The sequence below is a fragment of the Podarcis tiliguerta genome, assembly GCF_965153285.1.
Source record: "Podarcis tiliguerta genome assembly, chromosome: 6".
NCBI lineage: Eukaryota > Metazoa > Chordata > Lepidosauria > Squamata > Lacertidae > Podarcis > Podarcis tiliguerta.
Window position 1 is genome coordinate 49,931,642 of NC_139539.1, and position 22,426 is coordinate 49,954,067.

Sequence of the window (22,426 nt, forward strand, 5' to 3'; positions counted from 1 at the left end):
AATTATTCCCCCATTACAGCTACAGTAACAAAGATCAGTCTCCACATTCCCTTCCCCCCTGGCTTGTATCTTGTCTTTATTTGTCAGACTGGCTTTATGTTTTCCCCCTCCTGTTGTTTTCTTTTCTGGGAAGAGTTAAGGAGCTGAATTTGTTGGGTTTCAACCCATAAGGAAAGGCAAAACAAAGCGGAAACCAAAATATAGCCATTTGGTTAAAAGAAAACACACACCCATGTTTCCCTTTACAGTGGTACCTCGGGTTACAGACGCTTCAGGTTACAGACTCTGCTAACCCAGAAATAGTACCTCGGTTTAAGAAATTTACCTCAGGATGAGAACAGAAATCATGCGGCGGCAGCAGGAAGCCCCATTAGCTAAAGTGGTACCTCAGGTTAAGAACAGTTTCAGGTTAAGAACGGACCTCCAGAACAAATTAAGCTCTTAACCCGAGGTACCACTGTACTTTATAACTTAGTTGATCTTATGGTGCAAGTGATTGCTTCATGGATTCTTATCCTGAAGCTGCTGTGTACAAATTGGAGATTACTGGCTATCGTGAGCTTGTGCAAGTGTTATTTTGTGTGGGGTTCCCCCACTGATAAATATACTGCAGGCTAATGGTCACTGGTCATCCTGATTTACAGGTTCTTGATTAGGGTTGTAACAAGAGGGCAAAAGATCACTATGGCCTGATTTTAGTGTGGGCAAGTCAATTGCTTGTATTGGAGTTTGGCTGCTTCAACAGATGTACCATTTCTACCCTGCTGCTGATTTGGGGAAGTGCCAAGATGAGTCTCTTGGGGCTAGCATTTGCTTAGCATTGAGTGCCAAGCTTTTTAAAGTCTACCCCATTCCCTGCAGCACTACCCTCCCATTTTGTGAGGGTAGATTTGTTTTCTGCTTAGTTCTTTGATGGTCAGGTGGTTGCTCTCTCCAACACAACTGTACTATTACTATAGTAATTCTACTATTACTATTATTATTTATCAAAATTTCTATACTACCCTTCGTCTGAAGATCGCTGGGTAGTTTACAGTATAAAAGCACAAAAATTATACAGTAACAAACAAAAGCAATAACCCCTCCTCATAGACTTTCTCACTGTAACAGAATTGCCTGTGCTCCAATGTGTGGACTGGCTATTCTGCTATTATCTCTGAATGGTAGAATTAGTGCAAGGATAGAAGTGTGGTTGGGACATTCATTTACTTACTGTTGTAACAAGCCCTCAGAAACCTTTACTCTACACATTCTAGGCAGAAATCCCAAGTAGCTGTTTGCTGTGATTCAGTTTTAAAGAGCAGATTTTTGGGGGAAAGCTCCAGAGCAAAAAATAAAAGGGTGTGCGTGTGTGTGCTCGGACACAGAGCTTTAAAGTGTGGACCTGTTCCTGGAAAGAGCGGAGCAAATGGTAAGTAAGGATAAGCCCTAAGTCAAAATGAGTAGATGCTCCCTCTCTAATGTGGAGGTCAGGTGGAACTGAATTTATTGAGAAAAAGCTCCAATCCTAGCTCAGATAGCAAAGCACAGAGGCTACACCTGCCTTAGTACCACTTTCCAGGCAACTCTTACTTAAAGCTTTGGGTTGTTTCCAAATAACTCATCAGCCCGAGGATTTCTGCTCATGCAACAGAATTGCCCCTTTTTGTGTGTGCCCCCCGTTCCCTTCCCAGATCTTCTGTGGGTGGTTGGGCAGAAACCCAGAAGAGATTTAGGAGGGCCTGGGAGAGGGGGAGTTCCATTGTGCAAGCAGAAATTTTTGTGCTAATGGAGTGAGTTAGTTGGATACCTATGGCTGTACACCATGAAAATATAACAGGGTAGGATAGCAGGTGGGAAAAAGAAGGGCCGTTGCTCAGTAGAGGAACACATGCCTTGTGTGCAGTAGGTTACAGGTTCAATTCCCAGTATCTCCAGTAAGAGCTGAGAAAATATTCCTGTCAGAAATCCTAGAAAGCTGCTGCCAGTCAAAATAGAATCTGTACTGTCTGTATCAGTACTGAGCTTGATGGGCCAATGATTTGACTCAGTATAACAGCTTCCCATATTCCTATGCATCTATTTTATTTTATTTTTAATACAGATTGCTGTCAGATTTTTAAATACTGCCTGCATTCATGAAGGCTATAAATGAACTTATTTTATATGGAAGTTTGTGTCAAAGCAATGGAAGCAACCAACAAAACTCTATGTTCTCTGCTAGTGTCCCTCATTTCAATTAGGTTTGAATCACATCCATTATCAAACTATAAGCCAGGATAATTAACAATTTTACATTCATGCTCATGTCATCCTCAGATTTTATTTGGACTTCTGGGAAGCTAGAGTGAAGAAAAGTAAAAACAGACTTTTAGACCACTTTATGTTTTATCTAAAAGTGGCAGTGTGCAGACTCACTCTACTTATCTCCATTTGGCAAGCAATATTTTTCTCTCATGTTGGAGCATTTTCCCAGTCACTACTAGCTGATATAGGCCACACACACACACACACACAACGAATCCCTGCTTCCTTCATGTTGAGCCTTCCCATGGAACAGTCACTGATTAAAAGTGACATTTAAAATTTCCGGTTTACTTTTTCACTGCCTCTGTTTATTGCCTCTCCCCCTCCTTCCCACACACACACACACACACACACACACTTCATATGGTTGAAGCCAGCTCACTGCCCCTATTCCATTGTAGCACCTTTTGCTATTGGATGTCATTGTGTAAGCAGTGCATTCCAAGGTAAAATGTTGTTATTCCAAAAAGGAATTCTTATCAAGAGGCTTAATTTTAAACGCTTCCAAACCAATAAGGCAGGCTGCTATTAAGATGCTGAATGAGGTGTCAAGAGTTTCACTCACTCACTTGGTGTCAGCTTGAGCTAGGAAAGCTCATGACCTCTTTAAAGCAGATGCCTCAGGATAACCCTCAGACTGCCCGGTGAAACGACTCGCGTAACACTGGGAAAGACAAGGTGTGAATGTCCATGTTCTATGCATATTGTTCATAATTTGGATATAAGGAACAGTTTTATACTGAATTAGGCTAGTGTTCCATTTGGCCCAGTAGTGTCAACTGCTCTTCAGGAAGACCAAGTGGGGCCTCTACAAGTAGAGCCATCAGATCTCAGGCAAGACTTGGGAAGGGAGTTCATAGTTGTGCATCTCTAGATAGCTGGGACTCTTCTGCCATTGACAGTTTAGAACACACTTTTAACTAGTTTGTAGAAAAGCAATCAAATCAATGTATTTTTATAACAGCAGAAAATGAGGTCCACTCTAGATTGGAGTACTAAAAACTATATTTATTGCATGAAAGAGAGCAAGTAAGATGATGACTCATGTGGACCAAGTGGTGATCGTAGAAGCAGAAGTTGCAAAGTTCCCCCCCCCCAAGATTAAATATTCAAGAGGATAATAGATTGTTGAGTTATTGTATAACTCCCATTCATTTCCATGTGGTTTCTGTTGGAGAACTTCCCAGTTGACTTGCTCTTTGCCAAATATTAAATAACTCTTTGCAGCCTGAGTGTTCAGGATCAGTTGTGTTACAAACTCAGTAAAAGTGTGATCCTATGGCTTTGGAATGACATCCTGGGGGCCATAGGATACAACAGATCTTCTCCACCATTGGTGGAGAGGGAGGTCTGCCATCAGAGAGGGACCCCAGGATGCTTCCTTATAGTGGTGGCAGAGAGCTCTATTGTTGGTAGTCGAATAACAGAAAGAACAAGGGTGAGTGTTTCCTGGGCACATTGGGGGAAGCTTTGGATTCAGTGGTTCTAAAGCTCCCTACTGGGCATGCCCTTGGAACAGGAAATAATGATTTCCTTCCCATTAGAGTCTATAGAGCTTTCCCCACCCTCTGCTGATGTGGGAATCTGGTGTTTCTTCTTCCACTCCCCAATAGGATTGCTTTGTAAATATGTGCTTCTGCTTCATAACAGATGTGTTTGCAACATAGCCAAATGCTAACACATATATTTGTGTGTAGAAAGTGGATCAACATGGAAACAATAATTTTTCTTAGAAATATGCAAAGCCCCAAGAACGAAAATCTAACCCACAAACTCCCCCTTAGCCTCATTAGGGGATGATAGCTATTCCCCATCTGTTAATTCCTGCCTCTTTGTGATCTGCTGCTACCTAAAAGGGGCAAGTAAGTTGTGCTATCATAATGAACTGGATAAACAATTCCCCAAACAGATTAAAACTAACTGTAACTTGTAAAGGGTGGGTGGATGGGGGGTATGTAGTAATTATATTTTATTAGCTAGCAAAGCACCATTTTTTGCTTTCAAAGGATAATTCTATGTAAATCATCTTAATTAGAAGTGTCAGACAAACCTGTGAAGATCATAGTTAGCAAGTAATTTCCTATGTATGGGTTATAATTTAAGCCACATGGATCGCTCGCTGTGTGGCAATATGCTGGCCATGAAATAATGTGGGGAGTGTCGGTTGAGGTTATTACTATGTAAATGTGTGATCATTTCAGACCGCTCCTGACTTGCTTAGTGATTAAAGAGAATTCTGAGGTCTCCAAAGATTGTGCTCTTTGCAAGGGCCTGGAGCAGAAAACTTTAAAAGGTGCTGGAAAGTGTTTGAACTTTAAAGGTCGTGATTTCCCTTTTACCATTTTTAATTTGCCACCACTGTTTATGGGAAGGAAGGTTTCTCTTTGCTTATGGCCTCTCACTTTCTCAACCATCAGGCTAGCGATTAATGATTTGCTCTCGGAAGGACTGGACAAGAGAGAGTGTTGCCGCTTCACACAATACATTTACCTATGCACATAACTTACCTGTGTGTTTAAAAGCACGATCTCAGACTTGGTTCTTCAATCTCAGAAGAAAAGGCTGAAATGGAGGCGTCAGCCTGTTCTGGGTTTTGTGTTCTTATAATGAAGCAACGGATATGCAATACTTTTAGGAGGAATGGTCCCTTGGCCTGCCCTGGTAAGACTGTATTAATGCACTGAAGTGTGACCCACAAAAATCACATTCTAATTTTCTAGATGAATTAATCTGGACTAGTTACCGCTAGTTAAATGATCTTCAGCATGTGCTGTTACTACTGAGAGTAGAATCGGAAGCACTTATACTCCTCCTCAAATATTGTCAACTTGCTTTAACTGTACTCATCGTCTTGAGGCCCTTCTTTGTGTGCCCCCTGCACAAGAGGCCTGGAAGGTGGCAACACAGGAATGGGCCTTTTTTTTTGCGGTGGCTCCCTGTTTGTGGAGTGCTCCCCACAGGGAGACTTACCTGACACCAGGCAAAAGCTTTGGCCTTTTAACTATCTGTGGTCTTTTAGAAGTATGTGGGATGTTTTTAATGTATTTCTCTTTCCTTTTGGTTTTTGTGTATCCATGTGGGGTGTAAAGTCTGTCTGTTTGTTTGTCCATTCATTTGTAAGTTGCTTTGGGTTGCCCTGGGCATGTTGAAGCAACTAATAAATTCAATAAATAAAAATAAGAATCATTCATTTCCTCGCTGCATCATGGAAAGGAAGAATTGGTTAAATACCATAAAGCATATTTAACTGCCAAAATCATAGGAACCGCATTCCCTTCTGGCCAGTCCTCCGAGAGCCACATGCCAGTGTTGGTTAGGGCCAGAGGCAAAAGTGGGCAGAGCAATAAATGTGAAGATAATTTCTGTATGGTAGACTAGTTTCTTCACATTCACACATCTCTCTTTATCCTCCATCCAGCCAAGCAAAAGCCCTCAAGGAAGATGCAAAGCAAGGCTGGTGAGGGGTGTGTCTCAGGAGGATGTATAACCTGGGGAGAGTCCTGAGGGCTATAGAGAGGAATGGTGGGCCACCATTGTTCCCTGCCCTGAGGAGAAGAGTATGGTGTCTCCACGATGACAAATTTTAAAAACCACTTTTGACAATCATTTAGTAAGGATTGGTTAGAAAGAAAGAAAATAGTACAAAGAGAGCAAAACTAACTGGAAGGGAATAACATTAAGTAATGGGCAATCTAACACTGGCTTATGCTGGCCAGGGTTTTTTCCCTTTTTTTGTTTGGGTGGCTCCTACTTTTTTAAATTTCCGCTTTGGCTTCCCAGCAGACATAGTTGAGGGACCCAATCCTGGTGCCTCCCAGGGGAATGAAAGAGCTGTGAACCTGGCACACCCCTGACCGCCTCTGACTCAGTCCCAGAATACCCAGTTTGGGGGGCTCCCCACAGTGAAAACATCTCCAGTGAATCTAGGGGTTGGGATTGCTCTCTAAATAGGTAAATATCTCACACATGCCAACACACACAACACACTTCCCTTTGGTAAGGAATTGGATAACTTGGCCTCCTACCTCCCTGAAGCATGCACAAAAGACCAGCTTTTTGTCAGTGACCCCCAAAAGCGCATTGGTTGCTATTGAGAAGGGAGGTAGAATTGAGGTTGAGATGACTTTTGGTCTTCAATTTTTGAGGGTGCTGTGATTGCGACAAAGAAGCAGTGGTGGCATGGGAAGCTTTGCAGTCCCCAGGAGCCAACACCTTCAAAATACCCTCCTCACTTCGTTTTTCTACACCCAGCCATCTGCCAACAAAAGGCAGATTAAAGCTAGCCAAATTCAATTTCTACTCACTGCTGCCACAGCTCGACATCTGGGGCTAAAGTGTCCCCGACAAAGCGAACATGACAGCCACATTGCTTTTTTGTCACATCCAGTAGCATGTTGATCTTCTAAAAGTCTCATAAAAATTTATTGATGTCTCCCATATTGCTGTGATTGGGAAGAAAAGTGCGTGTGTGTATGTGTGTGTGTGTTAATGCTTCTAGAATAGATCTGATTTGATATGTCTTGTTCTATTGTCAGCATCTGTTTAGCAAGGCTTTTTAATACTTTCTGGCTGCCGATCAGTCATCCCTAGCTTGGGATGCCGACTTGCATACAAATTTTATTATTAAGTACAATTCCTTCTCTCCCCACTATCCTCCCCCCCACACCACCCTCCCCTCTACCTATCCACCCATCCATCCATCAACCCCCCCAAGGCTAAGAAGAGGGACCTCCAGCTGTGGGAGCCCTGCAAGCGCAAGACATCAGCTTGGGTAACATATTTCAGAGCCACATTTTTGCCTGTTGCAGGTGCTTTGTATCAGTAAATCGAATCATGGGGAAATCATTTATTTCCTAATGCTGTTTGTGGCATGTTAGCTGGAGAATTTACATGAGAGAGATTACTTTAATAACCAAAAAAATTACAGTGCGGGGTCTCCCCGCCCCGTCGCCTTTGATATGTAATTGTTTCAAATTTAACCTGTCTGGAGTGAGGGTGAAAGGCATTATTAAATCTGAAGCATCTTGCTCCAGGGAGGGCGGGGAGGGGGAGGATCACCCTAGTGTGAACCTCCTTCCAGCCGTTAAATAGAAATGGAGTGAAATTAACAAATCAACCAAGCAGAGAGAAAGAAGGAATTCCTACAGCCTGGAGAAAGGCCCTTCTAATTTTAGTAATTTGTCTCTCTTTTCTCTGCTCCACATTCTCCTCCTGTGACCCAGTCCTGTGTGATACCTAATGCTCTTCATTCCTGCTAGCGTCTCTGTACATTAATTTTGTTCAAGGGCTGAGATCCATACTGGACCAAGGGTCTCAGGGAAAATGTGAACTGCAGAGAAATGTAACCATTTATATTTAGAAATGTAATTCCTTATCAGGTATCCTCTGACTAATAGGGACTGTAATCAGTCACAGAGCAACAAGGCAGTGTATATGAATGACTGCACCCAGACAGGGTAATACCAGGAAGGTGCCTGTCACATCAGCGTCCCACAGGACGCTAACTTTGCAGCAGGATTTCTGGTCAAACAAGGTGGCAAGTGCTTGTAGAGTTTTCAACCAGTTTTTGTGTCCCATAAGCAGTAGGAGCAGGTGGTAATGCGTTGTGAGACAAGTTATCCACAGCACAGCTAACTACTTTTCTGCATGGCAAGTAGGTCTCTTAATAGTTTCCCAAATCACCTGTTTTTTCAGCACACTTTGGTTTCAGTTTCACCCCTTTACCTGCCTCTCCTGGACTAGGCTGTGGTTTCATCCAAGATCCTGTCTTACCCAACATGGCCAGTTCAATAAGTCATCAGGGTTGGGAATTTGCCAGGGCCCAGAACCAGTAAGGGGACAACTAACTGAAAGTGAATGCCACCACTTTGACTGCCATTTGCTACTAGGATTGACTAGGTTTGGAAGGGACACTAGAGCAAACCCTTAACTAAGTCAAGGTGTTTTTTGTGTTTTTTTAAGAATCTGGCTGAGATTTGCCAAGTGTGTATGCCATTAGTTCTGACTAGTTTGCATGCCTTGCTTCCTTCTGCCCTTCAGGGCTGTACTCTCAACAGCTTAATCAGGGTACCATAGAGCTCCCTTTGTGCATCCACTCTGCAATGTGATAAAGTGCTACCCTTCGCTCCAATCACTAGGTAATACCACTGCTACCCTGCCTATGAGTCTTCTTTAAGCTAGTGGGTGAGCAGCCTTTGATCTTGGGAATGGGGGGATTGCCAGCAAACTCACTCCACTTGCCGCTGGATTCCAGAGCCAGCCTAACCTCTTCTTATTCCCCATTGGCACAAATCTTTGGAGTAAGTTACCTATCAGCCTGGCTCATGGGTCACAGGCCATAGAGTGCCTTCCAATTGTTTTGCAAAGCAGTGAAGCCACTGCTGCAACTTCACAATGGCAGGTTATGAGGGGAGGATAATTGGCTTTGGAACACCCTGTTTTGGGGCTTTCTTCTGGCCTCCTCCATCAGTGTGGAAGAGGGGACAGCATGAGACAGGCCACATATACAGGAGCCTTGAGAGATGTGGTATTTGGGGGCAATTGTTGCTTTGCCTAGGTGAGAGAAATTGACAGGATCTACTCTTGGGTTCCTATCAGACAAATGTAAGTTAAGAGAAAGCACTGCTGTGGGGGAATGCTTGAGGTATGTCTATCCAATCTTTGAGCAATGGAGTCTTTGGTGTAAGAAGAGTTGTGAATGGATGTGTAGTGGTTTGGGCAGGCCATTGTAACACGGGCATGAGAAACCTCCAGACCATCATGCCTCAGAACCAGATCATGGAGGTCTTTGCAGCCCATGCCCCAACCTAATGGTGTGCCCGCTGCCTCACTCCATGCTCTGCTTTCAGTTTGGTTGCCTCCCTCTGATCTTGCTGTCCCTCATTCTCCTCTGCAAAAATGAATGAGGAGAGCCAAAGAGAACAAGGAGAGTTATTAAAGGGTCCTCGTCTGAGTTGCCCAAGAAGTCTCCAGAAGCTGGAGCCAGTCCAGTTAAATGGCCATGGTTTCAAATTGCAACACTATGTGTTACTTCTGTTTATGATACTTAATGGTGTATTTTCCCATAGGGCCAGGCCTGCCTCCCTAGTGGACATGGAAAGATTTATTATGCTACAGGAATAATGTGGGTGTAAAAGGCAGATGCACATCAGAGCTTCTGTGATACCTAGAGTATGATTTTGGATACAGGAAGTCAAAGTTATATCCTTGCTCAGCTTCGAAGTTGACAGGGTAGCACTGAGTGTCACTGTCTCTCAGTCTAATCTGCCTCGCAGGGTTTTTGTGAGAACACCAATCCTGCTCTGAAGAAAGGGTAGGATTCAAATGTAATATATAAATAATAGGGATAGAAAGTTGGTACAGTGTGGTGGTGACGGTCTTCTGTGTGGAAAGTGAGTTCCTAGTTGTCTGGATCTCATCATAGAGGGCTTTACAGCACCAAACCGCCACAAAAGGTCTGAAAAGTCTTACCTTGTAGAATTTATCTGCCCACTTTCAGTATGGTACTGATACTCTTCTTTTCTCTCTTGACAGTAAGAACTCTATATTGAAGGATGTCATGGCTCCAGGTACTCCCAAGGTAAGTGAGCCAAATTTGGTCACATATTGTTTTCCAATATCCATGCCCCTACAAACACTGTTTCTTGGTCCAATTTGATCTTCCTTTCATAATCTTCATAACAGTATGTGGTATCAAACAGTTGTCTCGCCCTGTTCACAGACCCTGAAGTTCCCTGGGCAGGGGACAGTCACTTAAGTCTTTATTTCTGCATCCCTCTTTATATTAGTGCCTCAATACGTAGTGGGTGTGCTTAGAACCCATTGCAAAACCATTTCAGCATTCTAAAATACTTCCAGATTTTACTAGAATTGGCCTTTGGGTCCCTGCAGTTGGAGATTAAATCATCTTAACTTGTGACCTTCACACTGGGTGCTTTGGAACCAGAGACACTAGTTTAGTGAAGTGGATGTCTGCAGCAATTCTATCTTCTCTGTCTCCAACCTCCATCTGTAATGTGTTAGGGGTGGGGTGTGCTTAGCTGTGGCTAAACAAATGTGTATGTGGTGGCAAATGCAGGGTCATTGCCGAATAATGTAGGAAGTGGCCCTTAGGACCAAGCAGAAAAACTTTGTGGGTTGTTGTGCCACCTGCTGTCATAGGCTACTAGTAATGTGTGCGCCACACCCTATACAGTGTGGTCTTAGTGCTACTCTGGCAGATCATGAGCTGCCGTTCCTGATTCAGAAACAAACATACACAGCAGAAGCAGGCATGCAAGTAAAAGGGAACACATCAATTAAAAATCAAGAATCTTCTTATTCGCCTTTGTGCCTCACAAGGGAGTAGGAAAGAGCAGCATGAAAAGCAGCTCTTGTACTGTGCATTTTGGTTGTGCTCATTGCTGGATGGTGATAACTCATCTGTCCCAAACACCAAGCCTGAGGAGGCGTTCAATAGGCAGATTAGTTGTTTGGAAGTAAATATAGAGAGTTAGAGACAGTCACCAGATAAGGAAGAAAAAGGCCTTTTCTCCCAGCAGGGATTGAGCCTTTGAAGCTTCAAGCAACAAAGAATCCCATTTGCTTTGAGTGAAGGGATTAAGGCAGGATAGTTGAGGGGTCCTGTGTAACCAAGATCATTTGTCTTCTGTCGCCACATGGCGTCCCCCTCCCTTCACTCTCCCACCATCACCTAAGAACGTTAAGAAGAGGGGGCTTTTGAATTCTTCTTACAGCCTCTTGGCCTCAGAATTGTTATTCTCAAGTGGCACTTGCTTGAAGAACAGGCCTGCATGATGCAAAAGGTGCTGCGCTTCTCACTTAATAGCTAGACTAAGTATAAGTCTGCCTTGGTCTTCAACTGGTGGGTCAAGATTCCCTATCAAGTCATGGGCTGATCTAAGGTGGGTTGCAACAGCAGTGCTACCACCATTTAAGTATATGGTGAAAAATAAAGAAAGAAATGTCCCTTAAATATATGTTTAGGTTAAAAGTGGGTACTGGGTCTGAAAAGGTTGAAGAGTAGTGGTCTAGAAACACCATTCTCTGACATAGAAGTCCTTCCTCCTCAATCCCTGGTTTGCTGGGATTCTCTATAGTTATTTAGTGGCAAGATAAATGGGTCCCACTTACATGTTTCTGGAAACAATATTGGCATTGATAAAGACCTGCAAATTGGCCCTGGAAAGATCCAAGATGCCAAAAATTGTGCAAAGAAAATAGGCAAATTTACTTAAATTGCCCATTTTATGTAGGCTTGCACATTTTAATTTTCAAAATGGGATCCCCCCTCCCCCCGCCACTAACAGTTGACTAAAATAAATGTTTGGGTGCCAGCTTTGAGACACAAGGATTATTTGTTGAAGATGCAGTACATAATGTTTGGTGGGTGCTAAATGCTTGGGTTTAAGAAATGCTAGGATTTAATTCGAACTGGTATGTTAGGACTGGTAATAGCCAGACTTGTGTGTATTTAAATTGTGGGTTAGCCACTGTTAATCCCCTGGAATTAGCATATGGAATTAGCATATGTGAAGGGTTAATTAACCTAGGCACACTTCCTGGGTTGTGTAATATTCACGAAAGCAACAAGTGTTAATGAAGTCAGTCAGGCTTCTTTGTGAGGTGATGGGCAGTGGGATGAGCAATTAGAGAGATCAGAGGATTAGGTATTAACACAACACAGGATCAAAGGAAATAGGTGTGAGAATACAAATGTGTGGTCTCTTTCTGAGGAGAGTAAAAAAGGAAAGCTGATAAGCTATGGTGTTATTTCCTGGATTGTGCCCTGCAGTGCAAGAGAGGCTGCAGAGAGAAGGATGGGGCTCTGCTTACCAATGTTGTTACTATGGAATGAGCTGGCAGCTATTGGGATGCTACTGCTGTGAGCCCTACCATTGACAGCTCCAGGTTGTATATATGTGTAAATAAACCATCTATCATAAAGACACTACAGCCTTTGTTGAACCTCATTCCCAAAGGAAACACTAACCCTTGATAAGCATGCCTGAAACCGCAGGAATCTTGCGCAGCCGATTGGAGTGGCGTGTAACAGTGCATTGAAGTTTAAAAAGAAGAGAGGCAAGGGATGGCAGGGAATTCTGATGCTGCATTATTGTTTCTGGTGGTCTGCCCAACCACTAATATCCTCTGAGGAGGAAGAGTTTGATGAAGCTGTTTCCAGATATCTCACAGTGGATAGATTCTTTATACTAAATTTTCTCTGTACTTTAAGCCAGAAAAGGCACTATGTACCTAGATTCCTCCATCAGTGTTCCTGAATCCTTGTAACAGCTTTGCCATGTACTTCTGTGATGACCTTGGGGAAATCACATAATACCTCAGGGCTTCATCTCTAAAAGTGATAGACGATAAAAGATTAATAATTAAATCTGCTCATTGTGGCTGTAGGGGAGAGAGAGAGACCAGAGAACTGTCCATGTATATTTGAAATATGTCAGCACTTAGGGCTGGTATTCATGTGGGAGAAAGACTGGGAAAAAGATTGGGTAGTTGTAATTAAGTTTGGAAACATATCCACTAAGGCTGTGATCCTAAGTATACTTTATTGGAAGTGAGCATTATTGAAATCAATTAGTCTTACTTCCAAGCACATGGATTTAAGAACAGAATTCCTTCCTTCCTGTCAACCAACAAACCAAATGGATTTTCACATATTCCACATATTTCCACAATATATTCCACATATTGAAAACTCACAGGAGACGTGGAAGACACTCTGGTGCTGGTTTTTAAAAACTAGTTCGAACATAACAATATAGAGTGTGCAACGGATGATCTGTGTGCTTTAGGTTGAAATGAGGTTTAGTTCTGACTTCTGTGTCCAAAGTTGAGTGGAAAATAGTACCAAGAAACACCTTTATTGAGATTCAAGGAGGATGTCATAGCTCAGTAGTAGAACACATGTTTTGCTTGTAAAATGTCCCAGGTTCAGTCTCTGGCAGGGATGGCAATGAACCACTGGCAGTCAGACTGTAGACAACGGGCTTACCCTTACTTCCTCTTCTATCACTGTCTTTCCCCCGGGGGAGGGGAAACTTTTTTGTGTTCTAACAGAGCAAACAGCAAGAGGGGGGCAAAAAAAAATGCCCAGGCACCAGTGGCGGAGTGTAAGCCAGCGCTACCTGGGATGTGTGCGTGGGGTGTGCCCCCCAGGGGGGCGGTGCACAGAGGACGGCCTCCCATGTGCCAGTGTCCAGGGGATAAGAAGGACATGGAAGCTGCCACCTACTCTCCTCCTACTCTTCAGGCCTGACCCAGGGGCAGAGCTGTGGCCAGGCACAAGCACAGCAGCCAAGATGCAGCTCCTTCTGCTACGCCTATGCCAGGCACAGAACTTTAAAGTGCAGACCTGGGAAAATTGGGGCAAATAAGTGTGCAAAAGCCCAGAGAGCAAAGTTATTGGGATTCCTTGCATGGCAACATGCTAGCATGGTCAAGTCTTTGCCTTCCCCAGCTTTCATTGAGGCATAGAGAACCGTGCACTGTTCTCTGGTGTAACTCAAACAGTGGTTCAAATTGCCAGAAGCTGAAGTTGGCTTTCCTCCTTAAGTGCTGCTGTGGCTTCCTGAAGACAAACAGACAAAGGAGCCAGTGGGAGTATGTGCGTTTACTGGGCATTGGGAAAGTGTCAGAGAATAAAAGATGCTGGTGGTGTTCGCGTCTTGAGATGCTGAGACCACTGGTGCTGTTACAAAGCACCGCAAAAGCTGGTATCACTCATTGCATTCGGGTTACAGTTCCCAAGTGATAACAGCTATTAGCAACACTTTGACTGCTTCCCCACCATGCAGGGGAGGGCAGGAGACAGAAAACATGTCAAGCCATCACCTCCATGTTAAGTGATAAGTACCTATTTAGATGGCAGAGTTAAAGTCCAACGCATCAGGCAGGAAACACTTTGCGCAGGAGAGAAGGGAAAGGCCAGAGCGAGATGTAAAAAGCAGGGTTAGGGTATTTGTTGTGCTGACAGCAGCTGTGATTGATTGTTTAAGAGAAATAAACTGCCTGTGTTTTCGGGGCTATCAAAAAGCAGGAGCCCAGCACTTAATAGTCTCAAATGGGTGGCCTTGAAAGGAAACAAAGTGTCACTGCTGCCGGCTCACCGCTTCCCAGTGCTGACATCTGACCTGTCTCTGAGACAGGGAGGGGATAGTTTTAGGAGAGGCAGCAATGAGCGTATGTTACAATCTTGATGTGTTTTCTTGGCTGTGGGCTGCTCCCAATCATAGGTGTCCCTTGCCTTGTGCTTGCTTCCACCCATGTCCCTGGGGTCAGCATGGCACACTCACCTGTTTATGTAAGCACATACATGTATGCATCCGACATGCACGGGCACTTCTTATACACATACACACAGAGTGAGCAGTCATTCACCTAGCCCAGGCATGGCCAGGCTTGCAGAGACTGGTTCGTTTTTTTACCAGCACTTTGAGCTCCTGCAACCAGTACCAGAGGCAAAAGGATGGCTCCAGGGAAGAAACCAGTTACCTATCTCCACTGCCCCACACCTACCCTGGCCACTTTAGTCTTGCATATCCAAGTACAAATATCTGAACTCTGCAGTAACTCTGGAACCCTAGCACCTCAGTTTAAGGTTTCTGCTATTGCTGATGTTAAATAACTGAGAGGCAGAACCTCCTGCTGATCTACTATCTACCAGTAGATTCTGATATACCTTCTAACATGCAGATGATAAAACAATTTCAAAACACTCACACCTGCATGAGTTTTTCTTGCCTGTGCGCATGAACACATAGGCGCTCTCGCAATCATTCGGAGATATATTCAAGAGCAGCAAGATCTATCCTGTATGTGGACCTGTACCTCATTTACACTACCCAAATTTTTGGGATGGGTGAGTAGAGGTAAGGAGGGATTTTCTTGCTCTCTTGTCTCCCACAACAGGTACCAGTGGCAGAGTAGATAAAGGGAAGGGGAACTGGTAAGCAGCCATTGTCATTGTCCTCCTCTTCCTTCATTTGAAAGAGTCTCAACACCACCTCTCCCTTCCTCTTTTACCTGTGGCTCCCAAAGTGGCCCATTCCTATATCTTTTTCCTTGCTGAAGAGGTGCTTTAACCTCTTGAAAGAGAGCACAGATATCCCTGTTTGCAATGAGGATGTCTCATGCTGTCCACTTCCGTTCAAGCTTAGTGACCTATTGACTCCCTCCCCATTTCCAACTCCCCTGCAAGAGGGGCCTCCCCACCCCCATCAACAAGCATTTTGAAGCAGGTTGCGTTCGCTCGAGAGTGACATTTTCACAGTCACAGTTGCAACATCCTATATGGGCTTATTGGTTTCAGTAACCCGATAGCAGTTTATCCAGTGTTATTGTCAAACAAATTATTACAGAACATCTAGTCAAACAAACTATTTATGGCTTGCAGAGAAAGAAACCTTGGAGGTAACTGTTTCTCTGCCTTTCTAACTGATTGAGGTGGTTACTTTGTTAACAGGAGTATTTAGGCTGACTTTTCTGGGTAGGAGCACCACACACCATAAAACCAAAAGACTCAGGGCTCATCCCCACTTCCTCTTGTCCTGCTGTTTTCTCCTGGGGAAAACCAATCTTTAGTACTCAATTGGAGCAAAGGGCAACTTGGGTTTGCTCCTATAGAACTTTAAAGAGAGGAGTTTTGCAGGGAAAGCTCTGGAGCAAAACAAGAGCACTCAGAAATAAGCTCTGAGTTCTGTGTAATAACTTTGGACTGTTTGTGCACATTGCTGCTTGCTTCAGCTCCAGTGTGTTCCCACCACTGGTGTTTGAAGGGAAAGGATTGTGGCAAGGGGAAAACTGCTCAAACCCATGCCTAGAAAGTGTGGCTCAAGCAGAAAACTGTTCAGATCTGTGCTTTCCAGGCACAGGACAAGCGGAAGTGTGGATGAGCCCTGAAACGGCAAATGGTACAGTATCAAAACAAAAAGCAGCATTAATGTCTGAAAGCCTGCATAAACACAAACAGCCAAGTTTTAACCTGATGTCTAAATAGCTTCTTATACTTTACAATGTCAATTTATAGCACTTTTCCTGACTTTTTCAAGAGTTGTTCACTTTGGTTGCCATTGATAATAATTTTTCCTCTTCCAATCTCAGTCTGCACAGAATTGTATGAGGGGCAGGCATTTTTACATAGGGGTAGGCATTTTTCTCTCTGTACAATTCACTCTGAGTGCAGCATCAAGCTATGTTGCTCTCAGGGGGACTTGCTGTATTGTATTCAAAGCGTGCAGTGGCGAAAAGGAAGGAGCCCCATTCACTACTAGCTGCTCCAGAGTGTGAGCAGCTACATTACCCAGGGCTTTTTAAAGGGCAAGGGGGGAAAATACCATACAGAAATGGTGCTGTAGTCATTGGACACCTCTTAAAGGGATCTACAGAATCGAGTGGATTCATGATCCGATCCTGGTTATGATCCATCCAGATCAAATGAGGTGAGTCTGCTTTGGAATAAAACTTCTGCAGATTCCTTCCCCATCATATATGACAAAAAGAGTACACTAGTTTAGGATTGACTAAAGCTGCTGTTTAAGGATACGTTAGCCTTGTGTGAAGGGATACTCTTGATTGAGAATCCACAACTTTCCTTGACAACCCAGTCCCAGTTTTTAATCACTTTCCCCTGCTGAACAAACTGCACCTTAATTTCTACTTTCAATCTGTCCGGTAGTGCTCTCTCCTTGTGCTTTCTGTCGCATATTATAACTGATATTTCTCTCTTAGCTTGTTCTTCAAAGGGGGATTTGTCAAGTTGGAAAGCATTAGAGCAGAAGCAGAGAAGAAAGACCCCGTTATTCCGAGCTAAGTAGGTTGTTGCTTGGAAGCTGGCAGGGGAGGGAAGCGAGGGTGAGAGCAAGCCTTGGACAAGATTGATGGCCTCGTTGCCATTAAGAAAAAAATTAGCCGGTGGCGGCTATCATATTAAAGGGTGAAGAAGCCGTGAATTATTTTCTTAAAGATCTTATCGCTTACAATGATAATTTTACCTTCCAAAAGGCCACTTTTAATGAGGCGAGCCAGGCAAAAAGTCATGATTTAATGCCAGATTTTTTTTCCCAAACACATTTTACTGCTTTTTTGTCCATGTTTAAAAAGCACCGGTGACCTTTTTTTATTTAGCGTGCCCCAGGTGTAATGCTGAGGCTGATCCTCTTAGGGTTTATAACCTCAACAGAGAGTGCCTTTACCCAACGGAGGGATGATTTAAAGGAGGGCTAGAAATATGAGGCCTCACTGGTACTCGCACAAGTCTCTTGCTCTGCCTTTCCAGAGTGAAATGGTGGCTTGCCTTGGAAATGGTATAGGGAAAGGAGCTCTCGCTGAGAAAGGTTTGGTCAGGTTGTTGGTTGCTATTACAGATTAGTGCTTGGGAAGGAGGGGAAGGCTGGACTTAAGGGTGCTGAACAATTAGCACAATTACCAATACATTTGCATCCTCCATACTAGATTGCAGAGTAGGTTAATATAACCAAAAAGCTCCATTGCTATGTAGAAGACAAAGCCAAGAGAAATCTAGGGTGAAATTCAACATCTTGGTATTGCAAACATTCTGTTCTCACAAGTACCGTATATCAGCTGGCCAGAGAGAACAATCCCCCCTCCCCATATGCTATTCTGGGTTCTTCTTACCCTCTCCCCAGCCAATTTCACAGTGGGAATAGTGGGAGGAAATCCCCGTTGCAGAGGCCTTCAACTGATGGGGTTTGTTAGGTAAATCCTGCCCCCCGATATTTGGGCAATCTTCAGTGGTTCCAAGATGTTTGGTGACTTGGAAGCATTTATTCTCCATGATATTTTGGTGCCATTCCACTGGTTCGATTCAAGAGACAAAGGAGAAATACAATATTATATTCATTTAACAGCGTTCTCTGCTTTTTGATTTCAACCATTTTGCTAGGAATGTCAAGTTTCTTTGAGAGGACAGGAAAGATGACCCAGTGTTGAGAGTGTCCAGGGGGCATGAGGAGACATAATTTTCCCTTGTACATAGTAACTCCCTAGGGAACAAAGGCTGCTGGTGTATCACAGGGTCCAATCACAAGAGTTCAGGTTGCCTTTTGTGGGTTTTTTGTGGGGTGGGTTGAATTGACTGGCTTATTTCTTTTTTTAAAAAAAAACCTTCATGATTATAGTGTCAATAGTTGTATAGTGTATAGTTGTCCTGTACAACTATACAGGGTTAATTGATTTGGATGGTTGAGGATTTGGTGAAATTCTCCAACACTTTTGTTTATTTAGAAACTCAGGGATGGGGAACCTGTAGCCCTCTAGATGTTTTTGAACTCGAGCTACCAATAGCCACAGCCAGCATGGCTAATGGTCAAGGATAATCGCTGTTTTAGTCTAGGAAAACCAGGAAGGCCTCAGGTTCACACTCTGCCCTCAGTTAGGTAGACTAAGTACAGATTATCTCCTGTTTTGGCCCATTGTCTGCATGAAGAAAGAGGTTTTCTGAGGAGAGCATGAGCTGGGACCTAATTTTTCAAAGTAGATGTGCATCCATACCTTCTCCTTCAGGATTTTCTTTTCAAACAAAAATACAGGAAAACAGACTCCATGCAGGAATAAGAACTTGCCCTTAAGGGAACCCAGGGTCCATTGGCCACATTAGAATGGGCCCAGTTAACTTTCCGATCACAATCCACAGGTTGAAGGACACTGCTCATTAGTCAAGAGGTTATGTGACCTCAAATTGTTATTCTTTTGATTCAGAAAAGTGCAAATTGTAAGCACTAAAACAATGGACCTTTCGTATTTTCTGGTGGCAGACAATGTGCCACAAAGAAAGACTTAATCTTCCTCTCCCTCAATCTATCATCCACCCATCCATCCCTTCTTCTTGTTTCCTCTTCGCCCTCAAATCCATTTTTTACCTGCTATCAAAAAGATGGTTGTGGTGTCATTGGGGTGACCCACCTTTGATCAAATCTGAGTCCAGCTTTGAGCACAATCTACCAGCCAACAACCAAACACTAATGCTGGTAGGAAGGAGGAAGATGGGCATTTAAAGCTGACAAGATTTCTAATTCTAAACCTTCTGCTCCCATTCCTCCCCCTCCATCCCATCTATGTGCCTGATAATTCTCCTGACGCAGCCTAAATGGAGAAGCAGTTGCCATTCCACCTTGGTGAAATGAGAAACACAAATGAAGTGCAGTTTGGTGCTAGAGCAGGGGCTTGACTCACTGATACAGTGTTTAACATGCTGCCGAGGTATTTAGAATAGAACCGCTTGCTACAATTTTAAGAAGACAGTTTATTCATCTAAACGGCAAGCGTATGTAGAAGAGGGTCTGAGATTGACGTCTTTGGGATTAGTTTAGCCCTGCATTTTTTCTGGAGGTCGTTGTCATGGTGCTCAGGAGGTTTGTCGAATAAATGGGGCCAGCGTTCTTCTTGGGACCACATGCTAAAAACTAATACATAACGTTTAATTTACTGTCTCCGTAGCTAGCCCAGCCATTTTTCAGATAATAATATTGGATTAGAGCGACTTGCAAGGGTGGATGGGAGTGGGCAGGCAGGCATGTGGGGGCTGATGAGGAGCAATGAGAGTCGTTGTTGAGGTTCCTTGAAGCAGAGTCGATGGCTTGTGCACTTTTATTTCTTCACAGAAGCAAATTGAAAAGGGAAGTATCTTTAACTCCTGCGATCAGGTTGTTACATGCAATCTGAGAAAGAAGGCAAGGGTTTACATTGCAACCAGAGCCCTCCCTGATGTCAAAATATTGTATCTAGCCTATTATGATATGGGGAGAAGGATCCCATCCTTTAGCTTCAAATTTTATTTTGCTATCTTGGCCCTTTCTGACAGAAAGATGGTCACATTTTTGCAAGGTAGGTGCTTCTCTGAAAATTGTTTCTTGCTGCAGTTAGAAGACCACGGTATTTGTTCCTCAAATGGTTGGTTCATGTAGAATTTTATAAACATTGTTTTATTTGCCTATTTATTTAATAAACTTACACCCCCCTTTTTCAAATAAATTATAATAAACTACATGATCACAAAACACAAGGAAACATCAGTTAAAACAGCAAAACAGTAACAGTTTTCACCCCCTGCTACTTCATTATCTCAAAAGACAGGGGCTTTCAGCTGACACAAACTTATTTGGGTTTAAAGTGTCTATGTATATGACTAATCTGAGCTGAAGTTGAATCAGTCAAGATTATAAATCCAAACCCAACTATAACACTTTGATAAGTTTAGTGAGGAGCTGTTGGTTAGTTTTTGCACATTACACACCAGCCCAGAGAAGTTAATGTAATTGGGTTGGCAAATTTCCTAGAAAATAGGCTAATAGCCATTGACATGCAAATATATGTACATTTAAAGTTGTTCACTACTTAGTTGAGCTTATTTTCCAGAGCTCAGATGGTTTGGAGTGGGTGGGCACCTTGCCTCGGGTCACCGCTGGGGATGGGGGATAATCCAGTGGTAACAGAGAAGTGGGTGATATGAGGCTAGGCTGGTTCAGAAAGGCTTTGGTTTAAAAAAAAAAAAAGTGGTCTGAATAGAGTTACTTAGAGAGTTATCAGCTGGATTAATGGGAATGGGAAGAAGACTATTTCAAGTATAACAAGCAGCCTTGTAAATGAGACAACCTGTTTGTTTGTTTGTTTGTTTGTTTGTTTGTTTGTTTGTTTGTGGGGGAATTCTTTGCTACCCTAAAGGGCAGCTGAGGAACTAGAGGATTGGCAGAAGGGGCACAATGCTAACAGAGAGGGAGTCCAGCTGCCCAACTGACCCCCAGTGTGTCAGAAAGCTCCACCCATAACACTGTCCCAATGACAGTGTTTTGTGAATGATGAAGACCAAAGCAGGACATGATCAAAGGTAGCAGGGGAGGGTGTAGATATACAGGATACTAAGCTCCATCATTATCTTGACATATCCCCCTCCCCAGAAAGAAAGAAAGAAAGAAAGAAAGAAAGAAAGAAAGAAAGTTCCTGAAACTACTACACAGGTCCTGGAACTAAAATTGTGGTTAATGAGGAGGGGAAGAAGAGTGAAAAAAGAAAAAGCTATCTCCTGTTGCTGAGCATGTGAGCTTCACCTGCTCACCTGCTGTTTGTCAGTAACCACTGATTTCTTTTTTTGGGGGGGGGGGGCTGCACTCCACCTGAAAATGAAAACATTTGCACAAATGACAAAGCATTTGCAAATCTATGCAAATGGGTGGAGAGTCAAATCAATATATAGTGTAGTGAGCCCAGAAAATCCTGTTAGCATCCCTGTTCTCAGTAATGAAGCTCCTTAAAATATTGTCAAAGCATTCTATCATTTCCCATAAATCTTTTTTGTGCATGGAATTTATACCTCTGCCATTGCTCTGAAGTTTCAAGTAAACTGCTGACCATTTTGCCTGCATAGCTTGCGGTAAAAGAAAGGAAATGTCTGTGTTATTTGGGATAGTTCTGAGATTAACAGTATAGGAAATCCTGTACTGTAATTAGAAAAAGGTTTAATAATATACTAATATTTGTAATTACTGAATGGATCTCTGCAGTTGAATAGTGTTTGGCACCAAATGCTTCTCCCCACTGATTCTGCATTACTGCTTTTATGTCTTTTTGTTTGAGTACATTTTCTGTTTTGTTTTTGTTTTTTAAATAATATTTTATTAAGTTTTACAGAAGACATGAATCAACAATAAACAAACAACCTCACCACATTTCTGAGAGATTTTCATGCACATTAAAAGTTAGGAGGTGCAACTGAGGTGTTTTCGCTTGTATCCCTGTTTAAACCCTCAGATAGTATTTCAGTGGCTTAGAAAAGGCAAATAAAAAAGTTTTCTTTAACAAAAGCAGTATTTAGCATGGGCTTCCTAGAGAGCCTCGCATGTGGTCATTTGACCAAGGCACTGCTCACCTTTATCCTATGCATTTTTGGTGGCATCTTTCTTGTCCAGGTGCAGAGATAGTATTGCACATTCTTTTATAATCCCAGGTGATGTATACTTTACCTGTATGTATAATTATGTAGTTTCCCAATGTGTATGCCAGTGATACTGGAATGGAGATGATGGGGGAACATTATTTCATACAGTGCCTTTCACTTAACCCAACAATTCCAAGTTGCTGTCTTTACTTTTTTCAAATCATCTCTCTTTGC

The 22,426-nt window shown here is 43.0% G+C and overlaps 1 protein-coding gene across 13 annotated transcripts in view; it reads left to right on the forward strand.

Annotated features, from left to right (window-relative positions):
• RNF220 (ring finger protein 220) overlaps positions 1 to 22,426 on the forward strand; it is a 314,664-nt gene that overhangs the window by 206,995 nt on the left and 85,243 nt on the right. For 7 of the 13 annotated variants that reach the window (XM_083446089.1, XM_083446091.1, XM_083446092.1 and 4 more), the window contains one exon: positions 9,820 to 9,865. In XM_083446089.1, coding sequence (XP_083302215.1) covers positions 9,820 to 9,865 — 46 coding nt within the window. Of the gene's footprint in view, positions 1 to 7,000; positions 7,058 to 9,819; positions 9,866 to 22,426 lie in introns of all 13 variants that reach the window. The other 6 variants (XM_083446087.1, XM_083446086.1, XM_083446080.1 and 3 more) reach the window with 1 other exon arrangement.